This window comes from Kogia breviceps, chromosome 14 (assembly GCF_026419965.1).
Source record: "Kogia breviceps isolate mKogBre1 chromosome 14, mKogBre1 haplotype 1, whole genome shotgun sequence".
NCBI classification, from domain to species: domain Eukaryota; kingdom Metazoa; phylum Chordata; class Mammalia; order Artiodactyla; family Physeteridae; genus Kogia; species Kogia breviceps.
In genome coordinates, this window is record NC_081323.1 from 61581888 (window position 1) to 61603582 (window position 21695).

The 21695-nt window shown below is 50.2% G+C and overlaps 1 protein-coding gene across 1 annotated transcript in view; it reads right to left on the reverse strand.

The window, feature by feature from the left end:
* Positions 1-246: 246 nt before the first annotated feature.
* The window catches only part of TEKT5 (tektin 5), a 39157-nt gene continuing 17708 nt past the window's right edge, over positions 247-21695 (reverse strand). Inside the window, exons 6-7 of the mRNA XM_059037361.2 lie at positions 4875-5029; positions 247-643 (exon numbers count right to left, since the gene is read on the reverse strand). Coding sequence (XP_058893344.1) covers positions 427-643; positions 4875-5029 — 372 coding nt within the window. The 3' untranslated portion in view covers positions 247-426. The remainder of the gene's footprint in view (positions 644-4874; positions 5030-21695) is intronic.

A 21695-nucleotide genomic window follows, 5' to 3' on the forward strand; every position in this document is an offset into this window, starting at 1 on the left:
TTCAAGGCCACTCGGCTCCTGAGTGACAGCTGGTCTCTGGACTGTCAGCTCCGATGTCCAATCTTTGGACACCATGGTCTATACTGTGCTCCTAAATGGACAATCAGGTTTAGAAAAGGTGGCGTCTTCCATTCCTGGGGAGGCTGACAACCTTACAATGCTCCGTCACCGAGAGGGGTCGCAGTCTGTCTCCTCCTGGGATCAGCCAGGAAGCTGGTTCTGCAGCAAGGAACGATCTCCAGTATCTCTGGTATGGCACATTTATTTTAGCTCTTTATATATATATATATCTTTTTTTTTTTTTCCATGAGAGGAGGAAAGGAAGAAAATGACTCTTTTATTTTGTTTTTCTGACTTTGCAAATTCTATGCTGTGTAAGGAACGTGCATGGAGCAGGGCACCAGGGGCACCAGGGGCAGCGGTGGCTCAGGGGCAGATCCGCAGGCAGCGGGTGCTGGGGAAGGTCTTCCTCATGCCCATGCACTTCTCCTTGTCAATGTGCAGGGTGTTGGCCTTCACGGCCAGCTCGTGCTCCAGTTGGCACTTGGTCATGAACAGCAGCTGCAGCGTGTCCTGCGTCTCCCGCAGCCTCAGCTTGAGGGTCTGCAGGGTGTCGTCAATGGTGAACACCTCATTCACGAGCCTGCGGAGACAGCAGAGGGGAAGAAGGCACGGTTCAGGGCTTCCCTGGTGGCGCAGTGGTTGAGAATCCGCCTGCAGATGCAGGGGACACGGGTTCATGCCCCAGTCCGGGAAGATCCCATATGCCGTGGAGCGGCTGGGCCCGTGAGCCATGGCCGCTGGGCCTGCGCTCCGCAACGGGAGAGGCCACAACAGTGAGAGGCCCGCGTACCACAAAAAAAAAAAGAAAAAAAAAAAAAAAAGAGGGCACGGTTCAGCCAGCCGGGCAGCACAGGTCTTCCTTGGGCCAGGAGCCAGGTGGGCGGGGCTCGGCTGGCAGGGAAGACAGAGGAGGAGCAAGCAGACAGGTGAACACACAGCAGAGCTGCTGAGGGCGATGGGTGCAAAGGGAGAAGTAGATGCGATGTTCAGGAAAACAATCTGGCCGTTCCTCAGTTAAACATAGACTCGCCAAAGGACCCAGCAATTCCACTCCTGGGTATGTACCCACAAGAACTAAAAACAGACACTCAAATATTTGCACAAATACTCGTGGGACACTAATAACAAGAGTCAACAGGTAGACACAGCCCAAATGTCCATCGACAGATGAATGGATACACAAAATATGGTCTATCCCCACACTAGGATATTATTGAGTTGTAATGAAAAGGAATGGAGAAGTGGTACGTGCTACAACATGGATGGACCTTGAAGACATGATGCTGAGTGAAAGATACTGACACCAAAGCTTATATATTGTCCGATCCCATTTATATGAAATGCCCAGAATAGGCAAATCCATAAAAAGAGGTAGTAGATTAGGGGTTGCCAGGGGCTGAAGGGAGAGGGATAGGGAGTGACTACTAATGAGGATAGGACTTCCTTTTGGGTCAAATGAATGAAAATGTTCTGGAGCTAGCTGCACACTGTAAATGTACTAGGTGTCACTAATAGTATGTTGTTTTATGTTGTACGTATTTTATCACAATTTTTTTAAAAACGCAGATAACAGGGCCAGCCTCATGCAGCTAAGATGGTCAGGTGTGATGTCTGCTCTTGGCATCCATCTCAGGTCCCTCCTGTGCCCCAGCTGCTGGGAGTGTTGGCTGTTGATGGCTCCTAGGTCCACACGTCTCCAGGGAAGCCAATGGCTCACCAAGGGCGGTGGGTACAAAAGGTCATCCCCTGCCTCAGGGTGGAACCAGCTCCGTGGTGTAATTCACGCTCCAGAGTTCCCCGTGGGATCAGGCTGAAGCAGGGCTCCCCTATCCTAAAGCTCTGCTTCTGTGGGACCTTCCCAAGGCACCAGGAAAAGCCTTTCTGAGGAGGGAACGTTTGAACTGAGAAAAAAGACGCGAATGAGCTGGCTGTGTAAAGATCAAGAGGGAAGCACTCTACAGCCGGTGATCTAGAGAACTCTGTGTGATGCTGGTAATGTTCTATATCCGCACTGCTGGATCCGGCGGCCGCTAGCCACGCGGAGCTCATGAGTAATTGCAATGCAGCAAGATCAACTGAGGAGCTGGATTTTTCATCATTTTTCATTTTAAATCATTTAAATGTAAATGGAAGAGCCACACCCAGCGGGTGGCTACTGAATTGGACAGTGTGGTTCTACAGAGAAGAGAGCACATGCAAAATCGATTGGTCTGGATTTTGTTCTCAGTGCAATGGGAAGGAGCTGGTGATTCAGATGTGGGATAACCTCCAGGCTGCCGGGTAAAGACTAGATTGGACGGGGATAAGAGTGGAGGCAGGAGAGAGATTAAGGTTATTTCAATATCCAGATTGAGTGGGTTGAATACTGTCCCCCAAAAGATACCTCCAAGTCTGAACCCCAGTACCTGTGAATATGATGCTCTTTAGAAGAAGGGGTTTTTGTAGATATAACTGAGTTGAGGATCTTGAGAAGAAATCATCCTCGATTTAGGATGGGCCCTAAATCCAACGACTGGTCTTGTCAGAGAAAGAAGGGGGAGATTTGAGACACAGAGACACACAGGGAGGAAGGCCATGTGAAGACGGAGGCAGATGCAGTGGTGCAGCTACAAGCCAAGGACCGCCAGCCACCACCAGAAGCCAGGAGAGGGGCCGGGAAAGGATGCTCTCTCAGAGGCCCCAGAGAGAACCAACCCTGTTGATACCTTGATTTCAGATGCTTGGCCTCCGCAAGTTTGAGAGAATAAATTTCTGTTGCTGTAAGCCCCCCAGTTTCTGGTAATTGGTCACAGCAGCCCTAAGACAGGAATATACCTGGTGAGCTGTGACGGTGCGTTGGCTTTGGAGCTGTGCCCTGGGACCCACCTGGGGGGTGGGTGGGCAGGGACAGTGAAACTGTGCTCAGGACTGGAGGACACGCTGCTGGGAGGACTTGGGCTGATATCCCAAGGCTGAGCATCCCCACGACAAGCTTGAGCTAGAGAGAGGCGACAGAAGCAGCCTGGAGACCCTTCTTTCCTTGGGGCTCTCTTGAGCAGCGCTGTCCAGCGATGGAAATATTCTGTTCCCTGCCCCCAGCCACACGTGGCTCCTGACCACTTGATATGCAGTTTGTGTGAATTAGGACCTGAATTTTAAATTTTATTTCATTTTAACTAATTTAAATGTAAATCTAAAGGGACTTTCATTCTGAGGAATGGACATGGAAGGGACCTGCATGCTCAGAGAGGGTCAGGAGAAGAATATGAAAAAGAATATACTTAACTACAGGGGCCACCTGTAGGAGGAAGAGGAGAAAGACCCAGAGGTGGTAAGGGAGGGGATGGAGGGACAAAGAACCTAATGCGTGGACGGGGCAATTCAGCTGCTGCAGAAGGCAGACAGTTTGAGTGCTGTTGTCCGCTCAGTTCCCAGCACACGTACATATAGTTGTTGCACACATACACACACATGCGCACACACACACATACACATTCACTGCCCAGGACTCTTGAGCCAAACACGCCTCATCCATGTTCTCTGTCTACACCCCTTGGTGGCACAGTTGGTGGACGGGGAGGCAGGGAGCGTGTCCCAGAGCAGTAAGTCCCCTGGGACAACATCTGGTCCCTCCCCTTAAAGCTTGGTTGTGTATAAGCCTCCCTGGGGTGGACAAATGGGTGAGCAGAGCCTCTGCCCCAGGGTTGCTGGAGCCCAACCTGAGCATCTAAGATGCAGGGGCAGGTGGAGGAGGGGTCAGGAGAGCTTCCCCAACCCCTCACCCAGGACCTGGACCCCACCCAGCCCAGGTGGGGCAGGACCCTGGCCACACGGCACCCACTTCTGCGGTGAAGACCTTCCAGGCCAGAAGCGGGCTGAGGAGAAGGAAGCCAGGCCTTCAAGCTCAAAGCCAGGCGTCGCTTTGCACCCCACCCCCGACGCAGCCAGCTTTTCTGTGTCCCAAAGGTTATCTCAGGCAGTAACCGAGGCCGTGCAAATCTCAGCACATGGAACCACTTGGAGTTTTCTCTCCAAATACTTTCCCTCCTCCTTACTTCTCCAGCACTCTTCTCCATATCTCAGCTCAGAAGAAAGACAAGCCACTGAGTTGTGGGGGCGTTTGTTGTTATGCAGCAATAGAAAACGAAGACAGTGCCCCTAGCATGGAAGGAACAGAGCAGCCAAGTGACCAGCCCCAAGTCACACAGCATGTTCATGGGAAACTAATCCCCCATGTCCAATGACCACTTCCTGCCTTGCCTGGTCATCATCCCATTCCAAACCCCTCCCCCAGACTCACAAATCCTGTCTCTGGGGCTGCGTGAGTGTTTTGTCCCTCTGCTGTGAGGAGGCCCTTTGTCAACAGAAGCAGCCCTCCTTAGCTAAGCAGGACAGGCAGGGTTAGGCTATTCCAAGGGCTCTCAGCTGAGAACTTCACAGAAAGGGCGGTGGAGGATGACTGAGGTGTGGGCTGGGCACCTCTTTCATGGGAGCCTGGAGAGAGAGAGGGTGACGCCCGCAAGGGCAAGGGCCACATCTCTGGGCTGGGCGGCTCCCCCTTGTTGGCTTTTAGGGGACAGCTGGAGGGTTCCCGGAGCAGAACAGAGCTACGAAAGCATCCTCACTTAGATGAGAGGGCTGCAGTGCAGGGGGGCGGTCTCCGTGGTGGGGAGGCCATCAAGGGCACCCCCAGAGCCCCAGGCCCCCACCCAGTGCCTTGTGGGGTTGTGGGCCTGGACGTCCTGATCGGTGGAGGGTCCGTTTTCCAGACCCAGGCTTCCTGGCAGCTCCAGAGACCCACCCCTCCCCCCACCCCGGCCTCCACCACTCACTTGAACTGGGGCATGTCCCTGCACAGCTCCACGCAGGGCCGCCGGGTCCGGCACTCCAGCCTTGTCTGCGCCACCTTCAGCGGGCTCTCCTTGGCCAAGATGGACCTTTCCAGCAGCATGATGGTGTTCTCCGTCTGGAAGATCTCCTGCAGCGTCTGCAGAGAACATCTGAGGTATCAGAAGGAACCTGATCTTGAACTTAGCCAGCCATAAGAACCCCGGGAACCGAGTGTTCTCAACAGATGTCACCTCACTGTGGGTGAAACATGCATTCTCCTCCCTATCATCACTGGATGCCCTAGATCTGTGAGCAGTTCTAGTTTACATGGTGCCCCTCCCCTGCGAGAAGGCTCTTTGTGGGTGGGCTAACACCCCTCTCAGACTCAGCAGGGCCCAATGGCGAGGTGACATGTGCTCTGTTCCTGACAAGCCTAGAAGCTGTACCCTGCCATGGTGCCCCCCAACATCCTTCCTTTGGCTAATCTATTTGTCTGCTGTCTGTTTCCCTCACTAGCATGTAGCTCCCAGAGGTCAGGGGCTTTGCCTCGTCCATAGCTGTATCCCCCATTGCCAGGAAAAGAGCTTGGTGTAGAGTGAGGGCTATCAGATAAAATACAGGACGCCCACTTAAATGTGAATTTCAGACTCACAACAAAGCATTTTTTATCATATGTCTCAACTACTGCATGAGACATAGTTACACTAAAAAACCATTTGTCGGGCTTCCCTGGTGGCACAGTGGTTGAGAGCCCGCCTGCCGATGCAGGGGACACGGGTTCGTGCCCCAGTCCGGGAAGATCCCACATGCCGCGGAGCGGCTGGGCCCGTGAGCCATGGCCGCTGAGCCTGCGCGTCCGGAGCATGTGCTCCGCAACGGGAGAGGCCATGACAGTGAGAGGCCCGCGTACCACACACACACACACACAAAAACAAAAACATTTGTCGTTGATTTGAAATTCAAGTTTAACTGGACATCCTGCATTTTTATTTGCTAAATCTGGCAACTCACAGTAGGAGCTCAAGAAATATTCATTGAATGAATGAATGAATGAATGAATGAATCACAGTGGGATCCAGAAGTCTAGATTTTTAGCTAGCTCCCCAATGGTCCTTATGCACACTCAAGTTTGGGAACAGTGTGCCCTGAAATTTGTATGGTCCTGTCCATCTCAGATTTTAATATGGGGAACAGTACTTACACATGAGTATGCCAGCACTCCTGAATGGAGTGGGGACTGCACGTCTAAGACCCTGTCTCGCCTTCAGGGACTTTGCAGTCATGCTGCTTTTCTCTTTGCCATGAGCTATGAAATATTCACAAATCATAACAGATAGTGGGGTGACTGTCTTAGCTGGGTTGGGCCCATATTCTATGGGCAACAAGAAACTGCTTAAAGGACGGTTTTTTCCGTCCTGGCTTTAAAGTCCTGGCTTCCTTACTACCTTAAGAAAAAAAGCCTACAAGGAGAGCATTTCTCTACTTCAAGAGAACAAAAGGATGTCCTTTTCCTCCTGGGGGTGAGATGGAGGCAGAGTTATCTGAGGGCAGGGGGCTGCACTGCCTCTTTCAAAGCCCACCGAGGAGGAAGGCTGACCCCCCCACCTGGTCCTCAGTGAGCCACCCAGACCAGAGCGACGCCAATCACATGCTGGTTAAACATTATCCCATGAGAATGTTCTGGGCCCAAAACGTGGGAAGGTAAACACTCCATGAGTGAAGGGAACCCCTCTCTTAGAAGCCCTGGGGATTTCCCTCAGAAACCTGCCCTTTGGGTATGCAGATATGCAGAGCTCAGAAAACACCACCCCAGCGAACTGTGGAAGAAAACTGAGCCTTCTAAACAGGAGAAATGCTTCTCGGCAACACACTGCCCCGCGTGGAAACAGCGCCCCCCCCCGACCTACTACCTAGATGGCCCTATGGGGGGTACCTACTGCTGGGGTGCAGCGAGGGGGATATTACTGAGGTTTGGGCTGCTGGTGGTGCCCAGCCCGGGATGCTTGTCTCTCGCCAGTAAGGCTGCTGCTGGTGGAACCGAAGCCAGTGGCCTGTGGCTGCGCCTACCTTGGTTTCTCCTGTTTGTTCTCTCCCCTGGCCCTCTGGCCCCCAGCTCGGGGCCTGAAACGTTACAAAAGGCCTACCTCTCTGTTTTTTAAAAAAGTCTTATTGAAGTACAGTTGATTTACAATGTTGTGTTAGTTTCAGGTCTGCAGCAAAGCGATTTAGTTAAGTATATTCTTTTTCATATTCTTTTCCATTATGGTTTATTACAGGATATTGAATATAGTGTCCTGTGCATACAATAGGACCTTGTTGTTTATCTATTTTACATATAGTAGTGTGTATCTGCTAATCCCAAACTCCTTATTTATCCCTCCCCCACTCCCTTTCCCCTTTGGTAACCATAAGTTTGTTTTCTATGCCTATGAGTCAGTTTCTCTTTTGTAAATAAGTTCATTTGTGTCATATTTTAGATTCCACATATAAGTGATATCATATGGTATTTGTCTTTGTCTGGCCTACTTCACTTAGTATGATAATCTCTAGGTCCATCCATGTTGCTGCAAATGGCATTATTTCATTCTTTTTTATGGCTGAGTAATATTCCATTGTATATATATGTACCACATCTTCTTTATCCATTCATCTGTTGATGGACATTTAGGTTGTTTCCCTGTCTTGACTATTGTGAATGGTGCTGCTATGAACATAGGGGTGCATGTATCTTTTTGAATTAGAGTTTTCTCCGGGTATATGGCCAGGAGTGGGATTGCTGCATCATATGGTAACTCCATTTTTAGCTTTTTGAGGAACCTCCATACTGTTCTCCACAGTGACTGCACCAATTTACATTCCCACCAACAGTGCAGGAGGGTTCCCTTTTCTCCACACCCTCTCCAGCATGTATTACTTGTAGACTTTTTAATGATGAAAAGGCCTATCTCTTGAGTCTAAAAAAAGGGCTGACATTCATTCACATGTTCAATCATTTCTTCATTCACTCATTAATTTACAGATTCATTGATTCGCTTGTTGACTTAACTGCTGACTAGGCACCTACTGGGTGCTAAGCACTGTTCTAGGCAGTGGACACAGCAGTGCACAGAACAGGCAGAAAAACCCATCTTCACAGAGTTACATCCTAGTGGATTTTTCACCCATTCCTTTGCTCCTGTATGCAACATTCATTCAGCACCCACAAGCCCTTACTATTGTACAACTGCAACCATCTTTACCATCACAGAAGTTCAAGTTCCTTCCTGTCTGTTAAAAACACATATTGGATGCCTTTAGGGTGCAGGACATTGGTGGGAGATGCCATCACCTAAGAGGCATCCAATACATTTCAGTGTTCCAGGAACTCTCGTGTGAGCACAACAGAGGGACAGGGACACAGCAACACACAAGCGGGAGCTCCTGGAGAACTAAAACCTACTAATTATTTTTTCAAACCTGCTGACCACTTCCTAACACTTGCTCATCCCCCTTGATTGACAAAAAGCAGCTGGGAGATCCAGAGACTTCTGCACGCAGCAGGCTCCAGTTAATTTTAACAAGCCTGCTCTGCCTTCATTATATGTATCTTTCTAGCTACCCTCTACTTCTGGCAAGTGCTGTTGGTTTTCCAGCTGTAGAAGTAATATGCATTTGAAACGACTTGATTGAAACAGAAGTATAAAGTAAACAACAGCCCAGATGGCACGGGGGTAAAATCTGGGAAGGCCGCCCAGGAGTGACTGAATTTGGAGAACCTGTATCATACTGTGTGTCCCCCCTGGGCACCTAGATACAGCAGGTAAGAGAATTGAGAGGGAGTTGCGGAGCTCGGGGGCCGTGATGGTGGAAGGAGGGTGGTAAGGAGCAGCCCCCTGCCCTGTATCTCCTCCTGGGGCTGGCTTCTGGAGGTGCTGGGGTGGCTGGAACCAACTCTTGGTTTTTCTTCACCACTCCCTGTCCCCGCTGGCATTTCTTGAGCGGGCCTGCCTGTGGATTTTCCACAACAGTAGGGGTTTTCCAGAACTGGCTGCTCTAGAACCCACTGATGACTCACACACAAAGCAAATCTGCCTAGGTGGGTCTATACTGTGACATAAAGGTTCCCCGGAACCTCCTGTCCAGGCTCTGTCCTCACTGTCAGGGTCCTCTTCATTGGAAGGGAGAAAACACACACACACACACACTCTGTCATGGGGGCAGCCCCTGATGCCTACCCCAGTCCTGCCAGCCTGTGAACCTCCAAAAGCCCTGGGGGCAGTGACTCAGCCTCCAGAAGTTTGAGGAGTGTGACCCCCAAGGGCCAGGAGGCAGAGACCACATGGGCTGACCAGAGGCAGGGGCTGGAGACAGAATAGCCTTGACCTTCATGCTCAGGAGGAAGCTAGAGTGCCAACACTGAGCTCTGAGCTCCAGGACAGCCTGGTCCCTAGACCCCAAATTCCATGATAGCCCCTAGGAGAAGAGGCTGAAGTCTAAGAGGGTGATGCACGCATCCCAGCATGTCCACTCCTGGTATAGACTGTAGGAGCCCAGGACCACTAGGGAATACACATGTCAAGAAGGTGCAGTGAGCTGGCAGCATCTGGGTGCCCATGACCATGGATACAGACGCATTAAACACGGTATACATGGGCAGATGGAGGATTTCGGCCGCCGATAGATGGAGAGCATTAACCTCACATGGGAGCAGCGGTGGGTCTTTAAAATGATGCAAGGTGAGAAAGCCAGGAAACAATGAGCTATTTTATACAATCCCTTTTGAGAAAACTAAAAATCCATGCACATACAATGGTCATCAACATTTTGTGAGAACACATTTAAATCAACAGGTCCATATTCATTCAATTAAAGAGGTCATATTCACTCATTCATTCATTAAAATGGTCATCTATGGAAAGTCATCTATGGGAGAAAGGGAGTGACCACAAAGAGTGGGGATAAAAGGGAATAAAGAGGGCTTCCCTGGTGGCGCAGTGGTTGAGAGTCCGCCTGCCGATGCAGGAGACACGGGTTCGTGCCCCGGTCCGGGAAGATCCCACATGCCGCGGAGCGGCTGGGCCCGTGAGCCATGGCCGCTGAGCCTGCGCGTCTGGAGCCTGTGCTCCGCAATGGGAGAGGCCACAGCAGTGAGAGGCCCGCATACCGCAAAAAAAAAAAAAAAAAAAAAAAAAGGGGAATAAAGAAACGAGGGGCTTTGTACAAATGTATGTTATGTGCCAGGAACCAAGGAGTATGATAAGCTCACCTCTCTTCAACGGGGTCAAAAGGGAAAAAAATCCCCACGATCCTACCAGATCTAAGGTTTCCTTTTAAAATAACTTTTTAAGTTTTTTTTTAAAGGGAGAAATTCAGTTAAGGACAAAATACTATCTAATAGTAAAGGGTATTAATTCTTAAATTTGTTTGTGCATTAGCCTTACCTTGAGGGTTTTTAAAATTGTGGATGCCTGCCCCCTGCAAAAGGTTCAGATTTCATTGGTCTGGGGTGCAGCCTGGGTGTCAGGATGTTTTAGGAGCTCCCTAAAGGTGTAGCCAGAGTCAAGAACCACTGGTGCAGGTGAAACAGAGATGTGCAAACGTTTAAAAGTCTCAGAGGGAAGGGGATAGATTAAGGACCACAGTTAGGGACTTGGAGTAGCAAATCAAAGCTGTCCGTCTTGGCAGGAAACCCCAAATGGGGTCAAGGGAGCAATTTCATCCCTAGGTAGAAGATATTTTTGGAGATGTACATGTGAGTGATCTGTTCGCCATGGGCTTCGGTTTCCAGGAAGGGGTCTAGGGAAGGGGTTGCTGCCTCATCACAGGTTTCTGGGGGAAGTCCGATGTCAGCAATTTGAAACCGTGGTGCTCCAACCCCCAGTCCCAGAGCTGAGCCCTTGTCCCACCATGGCTACCCAGGCAATCCAGACCCCTGCCCAGGCAGGCAGGAAGCTAAGGACACAGGCAGCCTTCCAAGGTGGGAAGGCCTGGGCAAGTTCTGCAACTCAGAATCCCTCAGGCCCAGGTGCCTGTTACGTACATGTGCACACATGCACACACACACACAGTGAGTGTCTCAAACATTTCCACCTCCCTCCCCCTGCAGAGGGAGGTGGAAGTGTTTGAGACACTCACCCACCTACCTGACCCCAGAGCTGGTATATCTCACACATCCACATCAAACCCAGCATACTCCCACCACAGGGCCTTTGCACAGACTATCCCCTCTGCCTTCCCCAGATATCCACATGGCTCATTCCCTCACTCCCTTCCGGTTGTGGCTAAAATGCTCAGAAGGCCTTCCCTGATCATTTCCTTTAAAATTATAACCCCCAGGAATGCCCTGGTGGTCCAGTAGTTAGGACTCCACGCTTTCACCGCCAAGGGCCCAGGTTTAATCCCTGGTCGGGGAAGTAAGATCCCACAAGCCTCATGGCGCGGCCAAAAAAACCCCTAAAATTACAACCTCCAAACCGGCCAGCACTCCCAATTGTCCAAACCCTGCTTTATTTTCTTTATAGTCCTTACACCTTCTGACATATTGAGCTTTACTCATTAATGTTGTTCATCATCCCCCACCAGAGAGTAAGCTCCACGTGGGGAGGGATTTTTGTTTTACTCACTGCTGAATCCCCAGTGCCTAAAGCTATCAATGCCTGGGACACAGTAATAATAATAATAATAATAATAATAATAACAACAACAATATCATCTAACACTTAAAATAGTGTGTACTGTGTGCCAGGCATTTTGCTAAGGGCTTTGTGTATATCAACCAATTAGTAGGTGCTTAATGAACACTTCCTCCCTGGATGGACCAGTACACGCCATGGGGTGTTTGGTTAAGAAGAGAACACAGACATTGGCACTGGACGGCCTGAGTCTCTCCAAATCCCAGCCCCAGCACATCCAAGCTGGGTGACCTTAGGCAAGTGTCCTAGGCTCTCTGAGCCTTTCTAGTAAAAGGGGGATCATAGCCATTCCCACTCCATAGAGTAGAGGTGAGGCCATTAGTGCCAGGCCTGGGAGAAGGAGCTCTTGGAAACCTTAGCAAGTGTATAAACCCCTTCACTGCGGACACACAAAGCTGGTGACACTCACACTCATTTGCAGTAACTTGAAAAGCACTGGTATCAAGTCCTGCTCTTCCCAAAGCAAGTGTGTACCTGTGTGTGCGTGTTTCTCCCACAAGCACACCCTGGAAAGTGCCATGAGGAAGTCATCCTGCCCCTTCTCCCATCGTTGCTTGGCCAGCTGGAGATCTCTTTCCCTCCTTCCCTCTCTTCCTCTCTCCCCAGTCCCTAAGCTGGGGAAGGGCTGCCCTGAGCCCCAGAAGCCCCCTCTCCCAGAGTCCCCAGGGATGTTAGCCTTTCTGCTCCCATGAAACCAAGGAAGTAGGGGGAAAGCTGCTCCTGGGGGCAGGGCGCAGGCTGGCTCACCCGGAGCAGCTGGGTGAGCCGCTGTGGGATTGGCCCAGGGGTCACCCCATGGGAGGAGTCTCAGCAGCCTTCCTGGAAGCTGGAACTCAGCTGGGAAGGAGGGGGTGGGTGTGGAAGGGTCACCTCACTCCCCTCTCCAGGCCGTAGCTCTGGGCCCTGTGTGCTGCAGGCTGCCTGCCAGTCAAGGTTGCGAGACTGTTCTAAGCCTCCCACATACCGTGCATGGGGGTGCGGCGAGGGCAGGTCACTTCAGCTCACTGAGTCCCTCCGTGATCACACAGATCTATGTTCAAATTCCAGCTCCTGCTTTTCCCTGCTGTGTGACCTTCAATGGGTCACTTAACCTCTCTGTGCCTCACGCTATCATGCATTCAATATCTACTGAGCCCTTCACTCAGTAGCCCCTTCTATGGTGCCAGATGCTGTGCAGAGCGCTTGTTCTCTTGTCTGTAAAGCCAGTACGACAATAACAACTCACCCACCAGGTTGATGTGCAGATTAAATGAAATAACGTGTATGAAGTGCTTAGTCCAATGCTGGCATATGCCATGGGCTGTCCTGCCTCCCCACCCTACCCCGAACTCCCATCCTGCAATGTTCAGTCTGTTAGATTTTTCTTCTGTGATCATTGGTCTTTTTTTTCTTTTTAATGTCAGGCAATCTGAAGAAACTCAGATTCGTCTGACAGAATTTGTCTTTGCAGGCAGCTTCAGTTCCCTCAGACTTCCAGTCCAGGGCTCAGGGTCAACCTCCATCAACCCACTTCTTTGGGCATAAGGGGTCAAGGCAGGGGTCACCTGCTCAGCCTCCTCTTTCTCAGCCTCTGGAATGTGGCTCAGAGGGGAGTCAGCTCAAGGCAGAAGGTGGGCCATATCCCCCCCACCCCCCCACCGGCCTGGGGAACCAAAGGTCTTTCCGTTAACAACCCCCACCCGCTTCGCTCCAGGCAGATGCCCAGTCACAGCGGCCTCCATGCAGGCTCTTGGAGGTAAGAGCCCTGGGCGGGAAGTCAGGAGACTAGGGTCCTGTCTAAGCCCCAGTGCAAACCAGCTGTGGCGCTCACACCCCACTCAGAGCCCTGGGCTGTGGGGAGAGGCCCAACTTCCTCATCCACTGAATGAGGACTCGAGGCCTGTCTTCCTCACCGGCTAGGGCACTGCAAGTGCTCCCGGACCACGTACATGCTCTAACCCATCACCCATCAGCCCCGCGTGCCCGGAGCCACTGCCTCTGAGATCCGGCCTGAGATTGTTTGTAGTTTGAGGCAAATCTCTCCGGCTGCCATTTGGAGGGTGGACAGAGGGGACAAAGGAGGGAAGAAGATGGCCAGTGAGGAACTGAGAGGCAGGAGGGCCCACACCAAGGCAGGATGGAGAGACGCAGAAGGAACGAGTTCACAAGAGTATACAGATGGCAAAATGGGGAGCACTGGTAATGGCTGGAGTGTGCCGGGGAGGAGGGGCCAGCCCCTAAAATTAGGAGGAGCCTCCAGCCTGTGTTCAAAACGCCAGCACCACAGGACTGAGCACATGGCCTTGGCAAATTGCCAAGCTTCTCTGAGCCTCAGTTTCCCCATTTGTATAATGGAGATAATAACAGTATCTACCTCAGAGGGTGACTGCGAGGATTGATTTAGGTACCCCATGTTTAGCACACTGGCTGGCACCTAACAGGCACTCTATAGACCTCAGCACTTTCTATCCACCCATCCATCCATCCATCCATCCATCCATCCATCCATCCATCCACCCATGTATCCATCCATATACCCATCCATCCATCCATGTATCCATGAATCTATCCATGCATGCATCCATCCATCCATGCATCCATGCCTCCATCCATGTATCCATGTATCCATCCATCTACCTGTCTTCTACCTTTTATCCTTTCTTTTTTTTTTAAAGTCAAACCTTAATGCCAGGAGACCAAGGCTTCTCAGTCTTGGCACTATTGACATTTGGGGCTGGGTTATTCTCTACTGTGGGGCTGTCCCATGAACTGTAGGATGTTTAGCTGCATCCCTGGCCTCTACCCACTAGATGCCAGTAGCACCCCCTACCAAGTTGTAATAACCAAAAATGTCTGTAGACATTATCAGATGTCCTCGAGGTATAAAACTGCCCATTGGAAGGCCACCGATCTAGTGGTTATTATTATTGTTGTTGTTGTTAGGCTGTGGTGGTGGGAGTGGGGGAGATGTTCACATTAACTTAAAGAATGAACTCTAGAGAGGAACACCTAGATTCAAATCCTGGCTCTGCCATTTACTTGCTGTGGTGGGTGGGGGTGGGGGGCTTTAGAAAAATACTTGTCTTCAGTTTCCTCATCTGTAAAATGGGGCTAATAGTAATCCCTTCTTCATGGGGTTGTAGGAGGGAAGGTGAGTTAATGTTAGAAAAGCACTTAGAACTCTGCCTGCACAGAGTAAGGTTAATATGTCTTTTGTGATGATGGTGAATTTTTTTCCTCTCTCCTGCTACTTGTAATCGGATGGCAAACTAGACCGTGATCATCCACCCTCAGACCTTGTTGGGGTCCCCAGCATGGGAAAAGGATGAGGTCTGAGCTGGAAATGGTCTCTGGTCTTGAATGGGGTGTGAAAAGCACTTGCCAGGTCTGCCTCGGACAAAACCAACCTCGGCTCAGTGGAAAAGGGCGCTGATATTCCTGGCTGGAGTAGAAATCCACCCAAAGCCTCTGAAAGGGGGAATGTGTTTGGCAGAGCTGTTGGCCATGTAAAACTATCTGCCTGCGTCTCGTCTTGTGACAGTAGAGAAAGCTTCTAGGCTTTCTCTAGGGCCGGGAAATTATTTTTGATGTGGAGGGAAAAAACAGATTTAGCAGTTCCAGCCGGCTTTGGGCTTCTGGATGCTTTGTGCAACCTTGCAAATTTATTGTTTTCCAAATTGCATGAAGCCAAGGGGTTTCCAAGGAGATGCCTGGCTCCGTGCGGCTCCCCAGCTTAGGAAGGCAGCTTGGAATCCTTTTTTTTGGTCAAACGGTGGAAGATTTTCAAGCGCAGCCAAGCCCAGGGGCAAGAACTAGTTGAAGAGGGCTCCAGAGGGACTTGGCCAGAAATGCAGGGCGTGAGAGTGCCAGAGCATATTTTTTTACCATTTTTATAGTTAATAGTCAAACTCGGCACTCCTGACATTTGGGGCCACAACTTCTTTGTTGAGGGAGGCTGTCTCGTGCACTGCAGCGTTTAGCAGTCTCCCTGGGCTCTACCCACTATCTATCTGGGAGCAGCACGCTGCTCGCCGCAAGTTGTAACAAACAAAATGTCTCCAGACATCGGCAAATGCCACCAGGGAGTAAATGCAGCCCGGGTGAGGGTTACAACTCTGGAGGAGAGAGGCTGAGTCAACCCTGCTCACAGCTGTTTCTGTCCAGAGGCGGCCAGGTGCCTTCAGACAATGCCAGGCCAATACAAATATCAGCTGCTCAGAGGCCATCTGGGGTCAGGGGTCCTCAAAGTCCTGGAGGGCTCTGGAAAGTCCTTGAGGGGTGGGGGCTCCCTGCTAGAGAGGACACTTGTATGATTCTGTGAAAATTCATGGAAATCTACTAGCTCAGGTCCCCGAGGCTGTTCTTCTTAATGCTTATCACAATTTTTAATGAATCATGTATTTACTTATTTTTTTAAAAATTGGTCTCTCCCACCAGAACATGAGCCTCCCTGAGAGCAGGGATCATTGTACCCCCAGCTCCTAATTCAGAGTCTAGCACACAGGATGTGCTTAGTGAATACCTCTCGGGGAGGGAGGAGATTAGAAAACATTTGTTGCACGTCTACGCCTGGGAGGCACATCTGGAGAACTGGTTAAAACTCGGATGGCTGGACCCCAGAGTTTCTGATTCAGAAGGTCCAGGATGGGGCCCAAGAATGTGCACTTCTAACAAGTTCCCTGGTGATGCTGCTGGTCCAGGGACCACACCTTGAGAACCACTGGTCTGAACTCTGAACCTTTATTTCTCAACCTTGGCTGGGGAGTTTACAAGGTTGGATAACCAGGCCACACCCCAACCAATTAAATCAGAATCCCTTGAGATCGGGGTGATTCCAATGTGCGAAGGTTGAGAACTGCTTAGCTGTACCTTTTCTTTCAATCCTCGTAGGATTATTCCTCTCTCAGAGATTAGGAAACCAAGAATCAGAGGAGTTACTTTACCAAATTCAACCCTGGTCTTTCGATTCCAGAGGCCATATTCTTTCAGTCACTTTGCTTTTCCCGCCCCATCAGTAGGTTATAAATCAGACCATACCACAGTTTTGTTTTTTGGGTTGTTGTTGTTTTTGTTGTTTGTTTGTTTTTGACCATTTTTATAGTTAATAGTCATTGAGCACTTACAAGGTGACCAGTCCAGTGTGGATGCTCTTATTCTCAGAGCAAATATTTGCCAACCATTATTGCTCCCATTTGACAGAGGGAGAAACTGAGGTACAGAGAGGTGGGGCAATCTGATCTTGGTCACATGGCCAGGAAATGCTAGAGCCAGAATTGAACCCAGCCATGTGCACTGCACTATGAGGCTCACATGTGGGAGAAGAGTGTCAAGATGGAAGAGGAATCTGGACCAGGATGAGGCAAGCATATGTGAAAGCAAGGAGTATAGGTGAGGCTGGGCAGCAGGTCCTGAGTAGGCAAGGTGCTGAGGACCCAAAAGTGAACAAGTCACAAACTGGAAGAAACTGGGAGACTGCTGGGACACACCCATACCCAGGAGGTGCCAAGGCAACCCTCTGCCTCCGCCAGGCTTGCATCTTATATTCTTCCTGTCTCAGCAGCAACCAATCCCGGTGATTACCCCACCCAGGGCTTCCAGTCAAAGCATATGATTGGCTAACACCAACTGCAGAGGGCAGTAATAGCTTCCTTGAGTATCAGTGGTTCACAAAGTGAGCTCAAAACTACCTCATTCGGGAACTTCCCTGGTGGGCCAGTGGCTAAGACTCTGCGCTCCCAATGCAGAGGGCCTGGGTTCGATCCCTGGTCAGGGAACTAGATCCCACATGCTACGACTAAGAGCTCGCATGCTACAACTAAAAGATCCCACATGCTGCAACTAAGGATCCTGCATGCCGCAACTAAAGATTCCACGTGCAGCAATGAAGATCCCTCATGCTGCACCTAAGAGCCGGTGCAGCCAAATAAGTAAATAAATAAATATTTAAAAAAAAAAAAAAAAAAACCTACCTCATTTGCACTGTCCTCAGCTCCTCCCCGGGCCATGCTGACCCACGCTCATTTTCGGCCCCCTCTGCTGTCTGGTCCCTCCAGCATCCTGCATTTGTTGGCTGCCTTCCCAGCTCTGGACCTTGGCCCTGTTTCCCTGATCCCAGCCGTTTCTCTCTCATTTGGCACAGTGTCACCGTGGACAGACAGCGGTGACCCAGCACCCCCGGCCCATCATCCCGCCATTTCACAGCCCTCAGAACTGCCCGTATCTGAGCTCTCGTGGACCCCTCAACTGGGTGTCCCCAGGCCCATACCTCCCAAGTACAGTGATGAGACCTGAGCCTACATGACACCAGGGAGCCTTTGATTCCTCTTGGTACTAAGGTGAGCATCAGGCAGAGACACCTACTGAACATAGCCCCGAGGACTTTTCTGAGGGTTACCTTGGAAACCCTCTACGTACCCATATACCCAAGCGTGTCTGAACAATTATTTAGTCTACTTCTTCAAATCAACTCCCTTTTCAGCCTTGAACAAATGTATTTGAAATGGCATCTTTATATCATTGCCACATGTGGAAAATGAGCATCTCTTGCCATTGATAGAAAGTACCATCACAGTAGAGAAGATGGAAAGAAAGACCTTGATTCTAAGTTCTGTTGTCTTTCAAAGGTTCAGTGCCAGCTGGAGGCTTGAGGCCCGGCTGGAAAGGGGGATTCCCAAACAAAAGAGAGATGGCAAAGACAGATTAGCGTCACATCAAGCCTTGTTCCTCGACGCTATTGGAAGGACTGATGGAGGGGACTTGAAATAAGAACTTTCTCACTAGGATGCAATGGTGTTTAAGGCCTGGCCTGGCCCCTCCTCACCAGAGGCAGGCGAGCCGGCTCCACATCCCCTGGGCTGGGCTGGGCTGGTTTTAGAAACGAGCTGTCAGGAGCTTGTCTGTGGGCACTTGTGCTGGAAGGGATCCGACTGCTTGCAAAGCACAAAAGCTTTTCCCACTCCACCACGGGTTCCAGGCCTCGTTGGACAAACAGAGGGGCTGGCGGCAGGCGCTGGGGCCTTCAGATGGCGACTGCGGGCCCTCACTCCACAGACATGCGCCTTCCTGCCCTGGCGCTGCCTCCTGGGGCAGGAGAGGTTCTGCTGGTGTTAATGACCAATTGGAAGTCGAAACCCCAAAGAAACTTCAGAGTAAAAGCAAAACCTTTCAAGGGGAAAACTCAGAGCCCCTCTGGGCTCTCTACAATCCTTTCCAGGCCTGGCTGCTTTCTTGCATTTCCTCCGATGCACAGAGCAGACCGTGCCAAGGTACAAGCCTGCTGGGACCAGGCGGGTGATGCAAATGCGCAAAGGGGGCCGTGAGGGAAGACCATGGGGACCGAGCCAATCAGAGAGCCCGGGCCCTGTCCAACGAGGGGCTGTGGCCATTCAACTCCTGTTTGTTGCTCCCCTGTAGGAAAGTGGGCTCGGAGTTGCTAGAGCCACCCATTTTTCCAGAGATTCTAGAACTTCTACATAAAATCTCCATTTTTTTACCAAGATATTAAAAAAACAAAACCTGAGAATGCATAGAAAGGTATGTATGTGAATGTTCATAGTAGCTTTATTGGTAGGAGCCCCAAACTGGAAACAACCCTAACGTCCATCGACAAGTGAATGGATAAACAAATTGTGGTGTATGGATACGATACATACCAGGGGTGTATACATACAATACGGTATCCATACAAGACATACAAAACACACGGGACTAAGAAGGAACAAACTAGGAATCTCGACTATGCTGAGTGAAAGAAGACTAATGAAAGAAGAATGGATAGGGTATGGTGCCCTTTATGTAATTCTTCTAGAAAATGCAAACTCATCTGCAGTGACAGCAGATCAGTGGTTGTGTTGGAAATGAGGGAGGGAGAGATGACAAAAGACATAAGGAAAGCTTTTTGTATGTTCACTACCTTGACTGAGGTGGTGGCTTCATGACGTATATGTGTTACAGCTTCTCAGATTCTACACTTGAAATATGTACAGTTAATTATGTGTCAAGTAAAAATGGAGCTGTTAAAAGAAAAATGTGAGAGGCCAAATAATATGTGGGTCAAGTTTAACCCCTGGACCACAAATGTTTATCCCCTGATTTAAAAACCAGTCCGTCTGCATTACCTTAGACTTCACTGAGCGCCATGCATTTCGGGAGGCGCTGCAATTGCAAAGGTGAGGGGTGCTGAGAAATTCTCATGACAGCAGTGGTGCAGACAGGCCTGGCCACGGTGAAGATGGTGACCCAGGGACACCAGCAGAGAGAGCCTGTCACCTGCATTCTCCAGCTAAACTCTCAAGGTTTTCTGAAAAATCTAAAGCAATTGCACTTTTTCTCTCTGTCAGTCTAGTCAGCCTATTCAAGTATCGAATGCCCTCTCAACAAGCTGCCAGCTAAACAGTTGGCTGTATCAAAAGCAAACAGAGCCATTAGGAGAACACAGCAATGGTCCAGGCAAGAGATGGTAGAGGCCTGGGACAGGGCAGAAGCAGAGGAGAGAATGGGGAGTGAGGAGATTCTGAAAGTAGAACCAACCGGATTTGCTGGCGGAGGGGATGTGAGGTGGGAGAGAAAGAGGAGCATCCAAGTGGACTCCAGAATTTGGGATTGAGCCCCTGGAAGCTTCTGGAAGCATCTGGAAGTGAGAGCCACCAACTGAGATGGGTGGAGCTCCAGGTGGAGGAGGCAGGAGTGTGAAAGTTGGCTCCTGTTTGCTACAAGAAAGCCTACAGCTTGCAGGGGCGGTGTGCTGTTGAGAGGAAGCAGAGAAATCCTACTCATCTCTCCGACAACCCAGTCGAGGCCGCGCTTCTGGCTTATCCTCCCCAGCTCCTAACGTCATTTGCCCCGACCACATTAATAACCAAGAAGGAAAAATGAGATTTTGATTCAAGGGCACGCATCCGGGAGGGGCAGCAGAAATCCCAGAGGGGTGTTTGCATCTGCAAAGTGAAGTCCTGCGGGCCGAGCGGGCCTGATCCCTCGAGGGAGGAATGGCTGGGCTGGGCTGGGAAGCTTGGAAGCAAAATGCAATTAGAGAAAATCTGATTAGAATTGGATGACGGTGGCTTGCCTTTTGGAAGGATGTGGTTCCCCCAATATTTTGAGTTTGGAAGAGAGAGGCAGGAAGAGGAGGGAAAGAAGAGGAGACAGCTTCTTTGTCAAAGCTAACTCGCTTTACAATCTGCACTCCGCCTTACCTCCCGCCAGTGGTATCGCAACTTCCTGAGGCTGTTCAATATGCATATGCTCAGGACCAACCCCAGACCTACTCAGTGAGAATCTGCATTTCGATGCAATCTCCAGATAACATGGGGGATTACTGCACACAAAGTAATATTTGAGATGCACAGGTCGACTTTGCTCTTCTCCAACAGTCAGGTTTTCACCTACCATCCTTACCATTATGGCCATATCCCCTCACACCTCTTGTGATATGATTAACAATCTTTTCAAGTCAATTGGCTTTTTAAAAAAAAAAAAAAACCTTAAATGCATTTGTTTAAAAATAAAACTTTATATCATTATTATCAGTGGAAAATCAGCATCATTTGCCATAATGGAAATAACCATAAAAATGCAGGAACAAGATGAAAGTAAAACCATGTGATTGAAACTCTGGCCGGATACAGCTGCCTGCCCAAAGCTCTCAGCCTGAGGCCGGCGCTCTCTGTTTCAAAGGGAGATCAGATGGGGTTAAAGAGGTGAGGAAGGCAATCTAGTATCCCATCAAGACTTTCCTCTTGAGAGCATCACAAGGGTTGAAAAAGGACTTAAGAAGGAATAACTTTCTCACTGTGTGATTCGGTGATATTAACGCTGCATCCTGTAACACACCTACTGTCATTTCCCCTGCTGGGGCCTCGTTCCCACAAGTGTAGAATAAGCACTGTGCTATAGCAGCGCTCCTGACCCCATGCCCCTCCCCCCAGGTCCTTGCACCTTGCCCTCCACATTGAGTCTTCCTCTAAAAGGCACCTTGGACTGGGCAATTGGATGCAGGGTACTTATGCTTATCTGGAGACACGCCCCTCCCCCACCTCCTACCCCCCCACTGGGCCCCTGGTTCTCAGGAGCCACCCACTCTGTGGCCATCAATTGTTTCAGCCCAAAGAGGTCACCAGCCCTTCTTTAAGCAGTGGTCAATATGACTGGTCGATACCCCAAGGCCCCAAAGTG